Below are 17774 nucleotides of genomic sequence, written 5' to 3' on the forward strand. Positions count from 1 at the left end.
CACACCACTACATCTTTATGTAATACTGCACAGAGCGAGAACAATAAATCAGCTTGTGTCAAAAAAGCCGGCGGGTCTGTTGTGTTTGGCTCAGTCGTACGTTACATATCAGAGGCTGCGTTAGGAAGAGCGCCATCAATCTGTGGTCTAATTTTAAACATCGCACATAACTCAGCCTGTGTGTCTGCACCCTTCAAAGTTTCGTGAAACATCTGTTTAGCCCCTCTAGCCGTGCTGGCTAATGTTTGATGTGTGATCACACAGACAGGGAGGCCGGTCTGATGTGTCCTCTGATGCTGTAATTTAAGTTTTTACAGAACAGCCCTTTAATAACGTATTCGGTCGCTTACTTAGAATTATTATCTTCAGGGCTTAACACTAGCTTTTGAAAGTGGCTTCAGCTTTTGGTTGACATTTTTAGTCTCCATCTATTTTGAGTAATGAAGATGCAGTTACACGTCGGCTTAATAATACAAATGTGACGAGAAGTGATTTGTCACAAAGTGATTTGTGACAAGAAAAAAAGCTTTGGTGTGGCACTCGAACGACATCCCTCAAACAACTCAAACAACTTGTTTCACCATTGTCTCCAAATCAGATGCATCTACAGCGACAATATATTCAATATTCAAGTGTCACTAATGTAACAAATATTTAAATGAAAATGTGTACACAAAGGTTTACATGTGTACAGAGAACTGAGTACACATTTAGAGATCCTCGTTCACATTCAGGAATCTGTGCATGCATCTGTATACACAGTATGGATGTGGATTGAGATACAGTTTCACAACTCTACACACACATGTTCATATAATATAACCTGTCTGCATATACCTCCAAATTGCATGTTCTAATGTCGGTTGTTGAGGACATTTCTGGTCGTCTAAAACTCGTTGGAAAACCCAGAAACACAAAAGTTCAAGATGAAAACCAAAGTTGTGAGGCCGTCTCGTGTAAGGCAGGAGGGAACTATAGCTGTGATGTGGAACAAGTCAATGTTTGTTCAGTTATTCCTGCTTGAGGTGAGCTCATAAATCTCTGCTTTCGGGTTGGTTTCCTCCCCCCCCCCCCCCCCCCCCCTTCCTCATGCTGACTGGGTCTTCTGCCAGCACACTCACATGCTTGTAAAGTCCCAGAGCTCAGGTTCTATCTGGCTGTGGGAGGGAGGGAAATAAACAGAATAAACAGAATCAATGTCCTAATTATCTGCTGATGGAAAATTGATTTTTGAGAGCGTAAATGCTTTTCTCTGCTGAGTATACATTTGTTATATTTAAGATAACCGGACTTTTCAATGCGATTAACTGCACACAGCATCAAATATTTACATTTTTTTGTGCAATTACGTCTCTTTTATCTGAGACACTCCCACAAACTTTTCCAGCATTTTCGGGAATTCTCTAAAATCGCCTTTTCTGCCTTTTACAGAGGTTTTCTATATGTTCAGTAAAGTGTTGTTCTGCATCGTTAAACCACAATGGACGGTCACATCTGATCCTTTACATTTGTGACAAATGGATTGGTAATGATTGCAAGACCCAGACTGAAATATCTCAACATCTACGGGATGGATTGCCACCATATTTTGTGCAGACATCCTTGTGCCGAGAGGATGAATCCTACTGACTTTGGTGACCCTCTGACTTTTCATCTTGTGCCGTCATCAGCTCATATTTTACTTACTGGCATTCCCATCAGCTTCAGCCGTACTTTTAAGTTTATTGGTAATCAGGAAATATCAGCACGCTAACATGCTAAATTAAAATGGTTAACAATAGACCTGCTAAACCTCAGCATGTTAACACTCATTGTAACGCTAATGTTATTGTTTATCTCACATCACCTCTGAGCCTAAATACAGGCTCACAGAGCTGCGAGCATGGCTGGAGCCTTGTTACAAGAACATGTGCGTGCGCTTGTTTCTTCCTGTGTATTCTGTATTTAATGTACACATAGATGATGTCACACTTCCTCGGCTCACACTTCACACCCGTCTGAGAAAAGCTTCTCCGCTGTAGAAACTATCTCTGACTTTTGAAAATGAATCTGTTCCTTTTATTTGTCGCCGTTCCTGTTTTAAAAAGCAATTCCCTTCTACCATCCTTCCGCTTTATTTCCTCAACACAGCATCTTTCCATTCTTCTCAGCCTTCTTCTCAGGTTCTTCTCAGCCTGAAAGCTCTGCCACTTAGAGGAATTGAAAATGAAGCTACACCTCGCCACGGATCGGCAACACTGACAGCTTTGTGCTGAGCAGTGGAGAAGGCCTTCAAATATTTACAAATGTGGCTAATATTAGCTTAGCTTCTTAGCTGTAGCAGCAAAACCTCTTGAGTGTGTTGAAGGGAAAAAGGTTTTGTTTTGTTAAGAATTAAAAATTGTATTTCTTTTTCTTTCAAAATGTACGTTGCACATTAAGCAAAAGTTTAAATATTACGGTAAAATGCTCCTTTACAATTTAAAGTCTGTTACATTTTTACTTAAAGTCTGTAGGATTTATAAGCAGAAATGGAATATAATTAAATCAAAATGATGTTTTCATTAGTCTTTATGACCTGAAACTAAGAATTGTGTATACAGGGAGCGGGTCCTCTTCACAGAGTCCGCCATGTTGCACCGCCATGTTTCTACAGTAGCCCAGCAAGGACAAACACTGGCTCTAGAGAGAGCCGTTCATGTTTTTACGTTACATGAAGGCCACCGTAGTTCTCTGACACGCTTGGAAAGGGAGGAGTGAGCGGATGGATGGTCAGTTGGTTGTAATCTGCATTCTCACCACTAGATGCCACTAAATCCTACACACTGTCCCTTTAAGTAGAGTCACTCGAATTAAAAGTGCCCTCTTACGTTTCCTCGTAAACAAACAAAAGTTACGTGCAGAAATGTAAGGTGACAGATATTAGGGGAAAGAAGAAGGATGACAAAGATCTGGGATTATGTGGCAACTTTTTAAAATCAAATTTATCAAACAGTCCTCCTGAATGAAGCGCATTTTACAGCAAGAGCGGGTGTCCGCATCCCTCCACATGGGGAGGAGGAAAAGCAGCATTAACCTCTTTATGATGTAAATGCTTGGTGTAAACTGGGGTTTAGTTCCCAGGTCTGAAAGCCGAGACGATTCGGGGGATTTTCACATGAACCCCAGCGAGTGAGACAAGCGGCCCACCCGTCCTCGAGCTTCCACGAACACAACTCTGATGTGCTCTGACCTCGCAAGCGACACGTTCGGGCTTGACAAAAGCTCTGTGAACCGTGTTGAATAACACTGTCAGAAAGTCACAATGTTTTCACCTCTGACCTCTGGGGGTTCAGCTTTTGAGGCCTTGGGGGGACAATGGGATTGGGCCTGAGACTTGTTGGAACAGGATGTACCCTTTGTTGTCAAATGAACGAGAGCTTCTTTGCCAGAAACGGTATGATGTCTCCCTCTAGAGGCATCAAGAGTGCTTCACATGTCTCATCTGTACTTTGTAAACTATGTTCCAATAACATCGTCTGCGTTACTGACACACACACTGTAATCTAAATCCAGGAATCTCCCTACACATTTCATACAACTTTTTTTTTGTTTGTTATTTGGAAGACGATATGAATGAGCTGCTGCATTCACTTTAATAGTAAAACAAAGTGCGGTTGACTTTGTCCTGTCGGGCCTTTGATACACACGAACACAGCAAAGTGTGGACATGAACGGTGATGTTTTGAGGTGTAAATGTGACGGAGCAACGGATGCTAACGGACAGAAGCAAAACCAGAAAATCACACAATTTTACAAGTCGACATAATGCATTTAAGTGATAATCTCGGGAGCTGAGCTGAAACGAGAAACCATCTCTAAAAATATCAAAAGTATATTTACTCAAATACTGGACTCAAGTACAATTTATGAGATGCTTGTAATGTACTTGTATTTTGTGCTCTTTATACTTCTTTACATTTCTGATGGAAAAATTGTGCTTTTTACTCCACGATGTTTATTTGACAGACGGACTCAACAGATTAAGATTCAAAATTAAGACAAATGATAAGTTTAATAAACTTTTACTTAAAGTTACTGTTTAACTGGTTATGAAACAATCTCTCTGAGACTGAAACCTTTATATGACCTACATGTGTAAACGAGACCATCAGCGTCTAGATTGTCTATTTCTATAGAGTTATCCTTAAAGCTGTAGGTTTGAATGAAGGACTTTTACTTTTTATTGTCTTTATTGTGACATTGTTGTATTCATACTTTTATAAAGGATCTTTGTATTTTATGTTTAATCTGTGAACACCAGGAGGCGCCAGCACTTCATCTCTGGCTGACTGGAGTGATGGTAATAGTGGCAGTAGGTGATCTTGATGGAAGTCCCAGTGAAGCCTTTACTGTAACACTGGATTCTGCATACATGTAGTCATCCACCACTCTCTCTGCTGACTCCTGAGCGCTACGCAACCAAAGCAGAAGGTGTTTCTTTTGTTTTAAGGGCAATTCCTGAGACGGTATGTTGCTTCCTCAAAAGAGAAACCTTCAGAAAGGTTCATTAATTATCTCAATATTGATCAATTATAATCCAAAATGACTTGTTGGTGGAGGAAGATGTGTTCAGATCTTTTACTTGAGTAAAAGGACACGACAGTGTAGAAATACTCTGTTACAAGTACAAGTCATAAAGTATTAGCATTAAAATACACTTCAAATACAAACAGTAAAAGTACTTATGCAGAATGGCCCATTTCACAATCATATGTTATATTACAGGAATATGTTTATTGATGCATTGTGTTCATAACTTTAATGCTGCAGCTGGTAAAGTTTGAGCTCATTTTAATGTATTTACTGCATCTTAATCTGTAACCATGTATTGTAATTATTAGTTGAATATATTTATTAATCTAAATCTGCAAAGTCACTAAATGTATTTGACATCTTAGTTATTAGTTGAGTAAAAAGTACAATCTTTGCCTCAGATGTATTAGAGTAGAAGTATAAAGTACCATAAAACTATATAATAATGATACAAGTACCTCATAATTGTACTTAAGTGCAGTACTTGAGTAAATGTACTTCCACCACTGGTATTCAGTACATTGCACAATACAATCAATGAGTCACTGTTGAACTCATTTGCCTCCAAGTACAGTAAGAGTCAAACATTTACAAACACGACAAACACAGAGAAGAAGAAGAAGTAGTTTTGTGTGCATTGAGACGTCCATTAAAGGGCTCTGATCATTGTCTCAATCAGCTTCAGGAGTGATACATGAACACAGAATAATCTCTAAAAGCAGTCTCTGTCGTCTCATAGTTCACATAGTTCAATCAGAATCTGATTAAACCACATCCACACAGTGCAACGTTTTGAGTATTAAACTCTTAATAAATGTTGCCAAAACACATTTTCTTCCAAACTCAAACTCGCTTTAATATTACAGAGAAAGATTTTTAAAGTTTTCAATGATTTTAATTGGAGCTATGGGCCCTCGCCCAAACCATAAAAAGCTGCCCCGGATGATGACATCATTAGTTCGTTGGAGTTAAAACTATTGGACGGATGGCCGTGACATTTTGAAACAGACGGTCATGATCGTCACAGGATGAACTTGTTGAACTGGTCATGTGACACAAGAAACAGTCAGCAACTGCATATGTCATTACAAATGTATTTATGATTTATGCAAGATGAACGACGTAAACACACACGTTGCGCACAGATGAACAGCAGTATTTACCAGATTTTATTTGGGATATATATATATATATATATATATATATATATATATATATACATATATACATACATTATTGTTATTCTCCAATGATGCAGCTTGTAAAGGCGGAGCTTGTTTTAATAACTCTACATACTGCTGGGTATCCTGTGACTTTCCTGCAGGATCAATAAAGTTCTTTATCCATAATAATACGTCCAAATGTATTTATTGTTAATATTTAGTATTATTAATCTGAATCTGCAGAGTAACAAGTACATAAAGTCGTTAGATAAGTAAAACAAACAAGATGTATTCGTTCATTATAGGGATTCTAATTATCGTTGTTTCATTAAAATGTATAAGGAATGTAATGACTTGTGAAACCTAAGACATGCACACTTTATAAGTGGATGAATGAATGAATGAAGAAGGTTGGGTTTGTGTGTGAGTGTGAGTGTGCACGGATGAGTGCATGTGTGTCATAGACCACCAGCAGCAGCTCCAGTTTGAAACATGCCAGTGCCAAGATGTTAAATCATAGAAGTCAGCGGCCTACAGCCCGAGAGAATGAAAGAAAACAGAAAACAGACCTGGAACAAAGACTCTATTATCCTCCACGTCTCTCTCTCTCTCTCTCCCCCCTCTCTCCATCCATTGTCTCCCAATCTGGGCTCGTTGCATCTGTCCTGCATGTGGAGGTCTTTCTCAGCAACGGTCAGACCGAGAGAGAGAGAGAGAGAGTCTGAACAATACAACAACCTCTGCTCCTAAAACGTGTTTGACATGTGTGCCGAGGATTTCACATCATTTCAGGGCAGTAATTATTGTTTTACCCCCAACGCTCAGGGAAACTCCAGCATTTCGTGGTTCATGCTGATGATTTCCAAATCTGGAACTTTTAACCACAAAACTAAATCATACTAAGTCTTCCTTTAAAGCTCTCTTATATGTTGTATTTTGAGAATTAAGGGAACATCTGCGTGTAGTGAAGAACTTTAAAGGCACAGCATTTCAGGGGATCTATTAGCAGAAATGGAATATAATGTTCATAAATATGTTTTCATTAGCGTTTAATCAACTGAGCCCTTCATATCTTCATAGCGAGCAGGTCGTCTTCAAAGAGTATATATATACTACAGATATTTACCTCAGGAGTTTACCAAAATGAAACAAAAAAGGGGAGAAAATATTGACATGAATTCATCGGGTGGCCAGAAACATGATTCTATGTATTGTGTAATGTAACGCCATGTTTGTTTGATGGGTAAAAAGGCAACAAAACAACTTTATAAAGAGCTAATATCTCAAATGTGTACGTGATGCGTATGTGGAACCTTTGCTATCATAATTAAGCATCAACGTCTCTTGTAGGTCCACTTTATGCCGTCTTTCCTCCAATTTCTGAACACATTTAACATGTTTTTGTTGCATTTATTACTCATGACAGACATGATGTAAAAATAATAAGAGTGCTCTTTAATTGTTGTTTAATCATGATACAGACTACTGAGTAACCGGTTTGTCTTGCTGTAGTTGTCGGACACATGGAAATGGTGATGCGTCTCCTATTAAAATGCAGCTGTAATGTACAGCCTGTCGCAATTACTGCGTCTGAGACGGACGCAGTAATTGCCAGTAATCTGACGGATTTTCCGCAAGTGGGATTGAAAGGGAGAGGCCCGCTGAGAATTAAGACGGTACAGATCATTTCCTCCCAGATCTGGAACCCATCCAGGACAATTTTACCAAGCAGTCATTGTGTGTGTGTGTGTGTGTGTGTGTGTGTGTGTGTGCGTGTGTGTGTGTGTGTGTGTGTGTGCGTGCGTGCCCTCTCACATTAACCTATGATTCTAAGGAAAAGAGATATTATGTTGCACACTGAGGTATTGCATCGTTTACGAAGGCTTTGCTCCAGAAAAAACATATTGTATCAACAAATTCAGAGTCTAAATATTTAAATGTGGTTTTTCGAAGGACTGTATTTAAAAGGCGAATGTATTTCATACATTACCTCATTGTTGGACACCAGATATACGTACTGTATACACTTCTATCAGTAACACCACAGGTCATTAACACCCATGGACACCACCCAAAGAGTTACACCATCCAGACGTTGGATATAACTTAAATACATACGAGTGTAAAACCTCAATGAAGTACACAATCGTCATATTTGGATCCCTGATAGTTGCAGGTTCGTCATTCCACTGATGTTCTTTGGTTTCAATATTTCTTTGACAAACTTTAAACCTACTTTAATTTAATTATTTTTAATTGAACTAACAAGCAGTAAAGACAACACTGTCATAAATTCCTATTTTCACCAAATTCCTTGTATGTGTAACGTACTTGGCAATAAACAGTTTCTGATTCTGACGACGTGAAGCGACATTATTATTCATTTGGAGTCATACTTCTGGCTACCTGGGTAACGTAAGTATATTTACTCTCTTTGAGCTCTGTTTTTGGTCTCCACCAACTCTTGAAAGGAATATTTGTCTCTTTAGTCTCTAAAGGCTCCACTATGCTCACCAGCTAGTCTCTCGCCGTGTCATTCTGCTGTTTGGCGCTGAGCAGGTAATGTACAGTGGCTTTAACAGAGCTGTTTGGGTACAACTACACGTTGTGGGCCATGAAAGTAAAACAAGGAGTTGAAGAATGCTGAGGAGCATTGAGTGATTCTCTGTGGGGTCGTCACCACGAGCGGCTCATTTCACATTATACATTTCATCCACTATTAACATTGATTAGAGCAGCTTATAACTAAGTAACATTATTATTTTTTAAAGTTTTATTTGACCTTCATATGAAAAGAAAAAAACACATACACACGTATTTCACATGTTTATTTGAATTATTGCTCACTAGTTGCTGTGCAACATAGTTTGAAAAGTTCACTGATCTTTTTTTATTTGAATCAACAAATAGTGCTTTGGGCCAGCCCTTGGGTTGCTGTTAAGCAACTTAGAGTATTGGTTTCCAAACTGCTGGGAACACACAGTTCCTTCCTGGCGGTGTATCTAATTATTGAAGCTGTGGGAGACGCTTAACATCTGGAAGAAAAGAAAAAAAGCCCCACATGGTGTCGTGCTCTGCTTAGTTTATTCAGCAATACCAGCCCACCAGTGTCCTGTGCTGCATCATCAATATTACAACAATAAAATCAAATGAAATGACTGCTTCAATCAAGAATCCAAAGACAGTGAACGTGAAGAAATCTGAGATAAAAGCAGCCGTTTGTTGTTCTTAAAGTTGTGTTTGTGATGCGTTACTCTATCTTACTGCGTCTCTCTCACAGCCGATCGACCGGTTCTTCCTGATGTAGTTTAACTCCTGTCTGAACCCCATCATCTGTTCCCTTTTCTACCTCTGGTTTAAAAAAGACAAAACACTATCAAAGTCTTTAAACCACTATTAAGGAAACAGCAGATTGTACGAGCTTGTCATGTCGCAAAAGTATGAAGCTGCAAACCACATGCTGTCAGCTAAATGTGCAATATTGGCAACTTCTCAAAGTACGTTACCTGCAGTACTTGAGTAAAGCAGACCCCCACCTCTGTCGGGGGGGCAGCAGCAGCAGTAGCAGCAGTAGTACGTCCTTTATAAAGCCCGCAGCAGAGGGGCAGAGGAACGAGCTCCTGGGAACATCTGGAGAGAAGAGCAGCTGCGCACTGAGACCTGCAGGATGCGCTTCTTCGCTCTCCTCTGGACACTCGGCTTCCTGCTGAAGGAGGCGCAGGCGTGGGGCTACAGAAACGGAATATTTCACAACTCGATATGGCTGGGTAAATAACCGCTTCTTCTCACGGCCGTAGCTGCTGTAGCTAACAAAAACGGAGCGACCTGTTGGACCACTTTGTTATGAACCGCGTGCCCTTTAACTGTTTCCTCATTGTACTAATTGTGGTCACGTTTAAAACCCAAATGATTACCATCAGTTGTAGTCATAACTCTAGTGGATTACTAGACTATTTACTTCTGCTATTCAGTACAATCTGCAGTTTATTTCAATTATCAGACTTCTGTTTCAACGCTTTTTACCAGTGCTGCTTTGCATTTCATCACGTTCTGAGCACACTTTTGAATGAAATGTATTAGCAAATGATATACGTCATTTCCCCTCAGTCTACTGCTTTTACCTGAGCTTGTTTTCTGTTTGTTTTTCCAAGCGCAGCAACAAATATCCTCACATAAAGGTACACTGTGAGGAGTAACAAGGACTAATGATTAAGGCAGCTCCCCCTTGTGCCAAACTGCATGTTTATGGCCTGGCTGAGTGCTGCAGGAGGCCAGTAAACAAGCAGGAATGACTTCATCTCAGAGCTCTCCAAAATGCGAACAGATCAGAGTTATAACAAAAGATGTACAGATGATTTATAGGCCTTATAGGCTTTATATATCTTTGGGAATAAACTAGGCTAGCTGAAATGATGTTGACACATCACAGTTGAGTCTCTCCTCATGTGTGAAATGTAAATCTTACAAGGTCGCTCCACATGCACCTCTGACTCTCACTCTATGAACCCCATTCTTATTGTGTTCATGAGGTGAAAGGCAGAGTTGCAGAACAGTGTTTCATATTGATAATGGGTTCACCTCACCTGAATCACTTATTCATGCAACTTCTATTTGAAGTTCTCAATCTTCTCTCTCTTCTTTTGAAAACACTTTTGCTGTTACAGAACCTGATTGGGGTGAGAGGGCAGTGGCTTCCTGTAGCAGTGAGCACCAGAGTTTAATTAGAGTAAAAGTCATTCATCAGACAAGTTAAACAGATCCAAATGATTGACTAATTTCTGAGTGTTTTCTGCCCAGTTTTTGCAGTCATGCGTGCGTAAAGCCAAAAACTGGATCAGCAGAGGGCTCCCTGCTGATGAGAGCAGAGAGCAGATTGTTGGCGAACTTCCCAAATGTAGAAAAGAAATGTCACACAGTTATATCCTCTCTCCTTCTTCTTTTATGTTTAACTTGAATTGATATTTAACCCTCTCGCTGAAATTGCTGGGCTATGGGCATGGGCCAGGTGAAAATACTCCTCTCCAAGTAAAAGTCCTGCATCAAATCCTCACTTAAGTATGTAAGCATTATTTGCAAAATGTACCATGGGTATGAAAAGTAAATGTATAGTGCAGTAAAGTGTTCCCTGTCAGTGCTTTACTATCATATCTGATGTTTCTGGGTTAATATTACTGCTGCATTAATGTGTATGTTGCATTTCAACTCCTTTGTATCCTGTTGGGTAGTTTAATCATACATCAAAGCATCATATTCTTTTAGAACATCATGTTTGTAGTGTCTCTGTGTCCTGGGAGAACCTCGTATCTCTACAAAGAACAACCTGTTTTCAGCTCTGTGATGATGCATTTTCCAGCTGATCCAAGAGGCTTTTTAAAGAGTTTATTAACCTGAAGAAGAAGGAGGAGGGTTTTCACAACACTTGAAGGAAACACGTCATCCTTCAGTTCATCACAAACATTCAACATCAACACATCTGGAGATGGACAGGAAGGGGATGAAAAACGAAACTGTAAAGGAACTAAAGCTGTCAGACAAATGTAGTCAAAAGTCAAAAGTATTTACTTTGCGATGTCTCTCTCTCTCTCTCTCTCTCTCTCTCTCTCTCTCTCTCTCTCTCTCTCTCTCTCTCTCTCTCTCTCTCTCTCTCTCTCCATTTGACAGAACAAGCAGCTGGAGTTTACCACCGGGAATCACGCAAAGGGAGATACCAGCTGACGTATAAAGAGGCCAGGGCCGTCTGCAAATACGAGGGAGGGAAGCTGGCCACTTATGACCAACTGGAGGCGGCTCGTCAAATAGGTCCGCGACATGCAGAGCCTCCTGCTGGAGCACATTTACCGTCGGGGCCATGATTCATCACACAGATTCTTTCCTCATTGCAGGGTTGTGTTTACCTTTCGCCCATGAAGCACATTAAACATCACGTCTGATGTGGCGCTGGTGATGTATCTCTTGACCAGCTGGAATGCTTTTTACATGCAGAAATAAAGGAGGTGCACATGTTCACGGGGGTAAAAGGTCGTTGGGAAGCGATATGAGAGTGAAACACTTCTTTCCACGAGTGCTTTGCTGCTTCATGAGTCCGTGCCAAGTTTCACGCGGCCACACTAGTATTGTAGGAGTCTGTTAACACCTTCTTGGATGGGTACAGAGATTGAACGCAGCCACTCGAGCCGCCTCCCTGTAACAGCTGAGGTTCCCCACAGCGGCCCACCTGGGAGGTCCCTCTTTTATCTGGGCTGATCTGGTTTTGGGGTCTGCTGATTGTAACTCTGAGCTAGACTCTAAAAACAACAACTAAATAAACAGCACTGGCCATCAGGGAAGCTCTTATCCAGGTTTGGGCTTTTGAAGGCTGGCAGAGTTGAAAGAACTTTCTGTGGTTGGCCGGCAGAATAAAGTAGTTTATTATCAGTGACTTGAGAGGTGGCATAAAGCCCTTATTTTCCCACTCTTGTTCAGGTTTCCATGTGTGTGCTGCTGGATGGTTCGACAAAGGACGCGTTGGCTACCCCATCGTCAAACCTGGACCCAGCTGTGGCTTTGGGAAGGTTGGCATCGTCGACTACGGACACAGGCGGAACAAAAGCGAGAGATGGGATGTGTACTGCTACAACCCAGACTGTGAGTACTTGTTTTATACAAAGCAGTGAACGCTGGCTTGAGCACATCTACTGAGGTGCTGTACTTAACTCACTTTATATGGATTAATATGGACATAGTGACAAACCCACAGAGAATCATCACCCGACTGTGAAGCTCTACAGAGAGTTCATCTGAATGTTTTGGTCTTCTGAGCCACAAATGTACTGTTTTGGTTCCCTCCCATCAACCAAACAGCAGACAGGCACAGTTAGCGACTAGCTGGTTAAGCTCACGTTCATCATATCGACTTTATAAAGTGAAAATATGTCAATCTTGTCTTGACAGCTGTTTTTTGCTGCCATCAAGTGGCCAAAAAGAAACTTTCTATTATAGATTTTTAGGTACTTTTGTACTTTACCTGCTTTTTACTTCTCCACCACATTCAAAGACTGTGTTGATTGAGATTTTGCATGCTTAAACGTACAGTTCAAGTATGAAGATGTTTTACCTGGGACCACATTTTGTCTACGAGGGGGGACAGAAGAACTAAAAAATAAAAGCTGACAGACACACCGCCCTGATAGCACCTTCTTACAAACTTATTTTGACTATTATGTCACTAAGTTCGTCAAAACCTTTTTGATGGAAAGGGTGTTAATGAGAACAATTAATTTGCAGGCCATAAAACCAAAACAATGAGCTAAAAGAACACAAAATATTCTTTAAGATGTGGAGTTGATCCTCCACCAAGGACATTATCTTTTTGGTTGGGTTTGTTCGTCTGTTTGTCAGCAGAATTACGGAAAAATCTACTGACCCGCTTTTCATGGAACCTGGTGGAAGGGTGTAGCATGGGCCAAGGAATAACTCACAACAGTTTAGAGTGGATATGAATCACGGGGCGGAAACACCTTGCCGGAGGTCTGCGCTCTCTAAGTGCCCTCGTGGTTCTCTTCGGTTTCATGAGCGGCCGCTCACATTAAACTGAGTCATTCAATATAAAAACTACTGATTCATGCAGCATGTTTTATTGCTGATATGTATATGAATGTTTACCAACATGTTAAGCACAATTTCACTGATGCTGGTACTCTTTAAAGTAGAATATCTGGTTTGAAGAGTAAGTGATGACTGCATGGCTGTGGTCCATTCCCAGTGGGGGAGACCTCAGGTTAATAATAGTCATCAAGTCTGAGGCTCCACAGACTCACTCAGGATGTTTCAAGTCAAACGTGAGGGATGATCTGGAGATCTTAACCACAGCAGTGGGACGGAGGTCTTGACTCAAAGCCACAATCTCACACTGTGAGTTATCATGATGGGACCAAGAATAAACCAGGAGGACGTAAAGAACTTCAGTGTTGGAGAAGATGTCAGTGGATGTGATAACTGACACACAGGCTGCACCGTGAGGGAGTGGATTTAAAAACAACCACGGCTCAATGATTCAGTGTTTTTACAATCTGCCTGATTCATTTCTGAGCCAAATCATTTTTTATATGTCTTGTGTCCTGAGTTTATCTGAAAATAATTTAAAATCAATATTTTGGAAATAAACACCCAAGTGAAAAGCAACCAATTGTAAATATAGAACAACTGAATATAGCAGCTTTAAACTTAAAGAGTCAATGTATTGTATGTACTGAGCAGGACAGTTAACGTAAGAAAAATAAACTTGCAGGTGCTCTCTGGTGGACAAACTATGTTATTGCAACACTTATTTCTAATAATTTATGGGTTGACATCAGGTGAAAACATCCTGTTCTGAAAAGTGAAGCCAATGCTGAAGTAGCTTTAACCTGCATTCTTTCTAATGGCCATCAGGGGGCGACTCCTGTGGTTGCAAAAAGAAGTCTGATTGAAATCTATGAGAAAATGACCCTCAGTAAACAATGTAAACATGAGTTTATGGTCTCAATCTCTGGTTTCAAGTCTTCTTCAATACAGCATGATGTTCATTTAGTAAATGATGGTCCATTTAGAGTCAAACAGACCATAAAGCAACATTCACCACATGTTTGCAGTTCATGAAAGTGAATTGTAACATTTTGGTCGCCTAAAAACATCATATTCAGTGTTCTGTTGTTCTCAGCTCCACCCTCTTGTGTCACTTCTGGTTGCAAAAAAAACAAGATGGCGAGAGAAAAATGGCGAACTGGAGGCTTCAAAAGGACCACAAGCCAAAGGGTGACGGATGTACAAGCTTACTTTGTCACAGATGAGAAACAATGTTAAACAACATTTCTTCTCCCTGCTGGACGTCTAGTGGAAAAGAGTTTAATACCATTGTCACCAGTCTCCACATGTGTTTCATTTCCTTCATTCAACAAAAAGCTTTTTTTCTTCCTATTCTGCATTCATTCAGCGCTCACACGCAAGAGACAGACCCCCCCCCCCAAACACAACGCTTCACATGAACAGATGCTCAATCCCACGAGCTGATTGAAGGGGACACACTGGGGAGTTTAAAGTGGTCCTCTAGCTTGAGAACACAGACTCCACATTTATCCACATGTCAGCTGAAGATGGTCCAGAGCTGCCTTTTAGCTCAAATTTAGCAAAATAAAAATACGTCACTGGTTTGCCTCTACTTACCCTTTTTAACATTTCAGATGTAATATCTTCAACACAGCTAGCGAGGGATTACTGGGGACATGTGATACCACTTGACTCGGAATAATTCACACTTCATTGGGAAACATCGCCTTCATACCAAGCATTCAGATGTATTCTATGCTTTGCTCTCTATTATTGCTACAGACATTAATATACCGGTAAAGCTGCTGCATGATAACTCGTGCACCATTATTCAAGTCATCTTCGAATCCAAAAGTTGAATAATTACACACAATTCTCTCTTTAAATTCTCTCTCGCTCATCGGCCTTCTAGCAGTCGGCAGGTGTTTTAGCTGCGATACAGAATTGATGAAGTAGTCATTGGTGTGTGGGGGAGTTGCTTTCTTTATTTGTGGCTCATACAGTACCTTTGTAACATTCCTTTGAGTTTAGGAGTCATCTTTGAAGTGGTGTTGTGGATTACTTGACACACTGATACATAGAAAAAGAAAACTCTGCTTCTTAGCTACAACTTAAAATTCTTATTTGTGTAAGCATGATACAGATGTGAAAATATGAAGGCCATCGATTTCTCTTAAACCTTTCACGCCACGCTCCTGACGGGTCGGGATATTTTCTGATTGGTCAGCGATCAAAACACTCGAGTCAACGAGAAGCTCTCGCCAACCTGCACATCACCTTTGCGAGCCTGTTTTCTAGCACGGTGGTGCCAGGCGCCCCTTTACACGGAGACGCTCTCTGAAGTTCCTTCACTAACGAGCTATACACGGACGCTCTGGTATGCACAGGTCAAGATGATATTCTACATCTCTTCCTATGTTTAGACTCCGATCATCTGTGCTTCATATTGTCTATGACTAAAATAAACACCACAATAATTTCCTTCAACAGAAGAGGCAGTAGCAGCTGCTAGAAGGAGTTCACTTTCTGTTTTTCCACATGCTGATCACTCGTTCATCTCGTCCATGTCTTACAGCCAAAGAGTGTGGTGGGGTGCTGACGGACCAGCAGAGGATCATTCAGTCCGCTGGCTTCCCCGAGGAGTACGAGGATGAACAGATCTGCTACTGGCACATCCGTGTTCGCCTGGGCCAGAGGATCCACCTCCGCTTCCTGGAGTTTGATGTGGAGGAGGACATGGGGTGTCTGTCAGATTACCTGGAGGTGTTCGACAGCTACGACGACGTCTCCGGCTTCGCTGGGAGGTGAGGGGTCTTTGAGGGGGGGGGGGGGGAAAGTAGGAAGTATCTGAACTTATAGCTCCCAAAACTTTAGAAAATTGAAACAGGATCTTCACAGGGCCAATATGAGGAAGGGCGAGGTATACACATGGGTATAACATTGATTTAAGAGGCCGCAAGGCACTGAAGCAAGGCACCTTTTGGGGGAAAAAACCCTGGCATGACCATATTCACAGCGGTTCCCTGACCTCTCACCTCAAGATATGTGAAAAAAAGGGTTTTATGGATACAAGCCTCCCCTTCACACATGCATGCAGTATAATTGTGTTGTTTTTGCCTTTTCTAAAAATGGTCTTTTTGAATATTTCTGCACACTTGGGTCCCTGAACAGTCTCTTGAAAATGCATAGATGAGGTATTACTGGAAAGATGGGACTCTTGTGGATCCATTGAGCCCAGTCATGTTTGATGATGCTAGTCCCCACAGTGGCCATTTTAAACTTGATTTATAAAATCACATGTTGTGACCTCTAGGTTTAATCACAGCCTCATGAAACGTCACAACCACAAACAAGAGGCCGAGGTAATTCAGAGGATGTATGGCTTTCTCAGGTATAGTGACAATAAGGGGCTTTCCAGATCAGAAGTGCTCGCCATCCAATCGGCGAAAAATGTCCAAATGTCAAAAGTTTTTGATACCAAATCACAGCATGGACTTTTTTATGGTGTTCCTCAAGGTCGTGGTGTCTTAATGTGGTATATTAGTGGGATTTATGGGCAAATTTGGTCATGGTTATGGCCACCATATGCTACCACCATAATCTTCTAATTTATGATTTATGACAAGAACAACTTGACACACAATGCTGAGCTGCATCTCAGATTAATCTTCAGTTTCCCAACTTTCAGATGATGTATTCCACTTCAGTGGCCTCTACTGCTGATCTGCTATTTCCCTCTAAAGATCCCCTGTTCCCCCTTAAAAGACTTAAAAAGCATCATAGGTTTACAGCATAATATGCAAACATTGTACACGATTCAACAGACCCATTTAACTAATATTAAATTTAACTAAAAGTCAAAATGTCTGCCGTAAATACATGAATTACAGTAATAACACTCAGTGGAGGTCCAACTCCCATTATTTAAAAAAAAAATGCATTAAAGGAATTATTTTTGTTATTGGAAATATTGTTTTTTTTTCAATTTATGAAGTTATAAAATGTCAGTAAAATGTGAAAATACTCGTTAAATGAGTTATATTAAAACAGAGAAAACCAGCAAATGAAATCACATTTGAGAAGTTTTTGTTCATTTAATCTCTGACACGATGAACTGATTATTGTTCACAGATTCTGCGGCGATTATTTACCTGACGACATCATCAGCACAGGTGACGTGTCCTCCTCTCGTCGTACGCTGCACCGTTGCACCCTGACGGATCTCTTGATCATTTGTCTCCCGTGTTTTCTGTTTTCACAGGAAACGTGATGACGCTGAAGTTCCTCTCTGACGCGTCGGTGACGGCCGGCGGCTTCCAGCTACAGTACATTGCCTTTAATGCGTCTCTGGTTTCACAGAATCACACCCATTACTTCCACTGACCGATGCTTTAACACACTGATGTCATCCTGTGGCTGTACTCGTGATGTCGTTGGTTGCATCGTGTACTGTAATTAATATGTCTTTATAGCTGATTAAAGAAATAATTCTGT

At 40.8% G+C, this 17774-nt stretch overlaps 1 protein-coding gene across 1 annotated transcript; it reads left to right on the forward strand.

Annotated features, from left to right (window-relative positions):
• The first annotated feature begins 9384 nt into the window (after positions 1-9384).
• On the forward strand, positions 9385-17663 carry tnfaip6 (tumor necrosis factor, alpha-induced protein 6). Its single transcript, XM_076104464.1, has 6 exons — positions 9385-9484; positions 11379-11516; positions 12180-12341; positions 15856-16084; positions 17412-17452; positions 17542-17663. The coding sequence occupies exons 1-6, from the start codon at positions 9385-9387 to the stop codon at positions 17661-17663; spliced, it is 792 nt and encodes a 263-aa protein (XP_075960579.1).
• Positions 17664-17774: the final 111 nt, after the last annotated feature.

The sequence above is a fragment of the Anarhichas minor genome, unplaced genomic scaffold (genome assembly GCF_050575085.1).
Source record: "Anarhichas minor isolate MPS153535 unplaced genomic scaffold, ASM5057508v1 ptg000004l, whole genome shotgun sequence".
Lineage (NCBI taxonomy): Eukaryota > Metazoa > Chordata > Actinopteri > Perciformes > Anarhichadidae > Anarhichas > Anarhichas minor.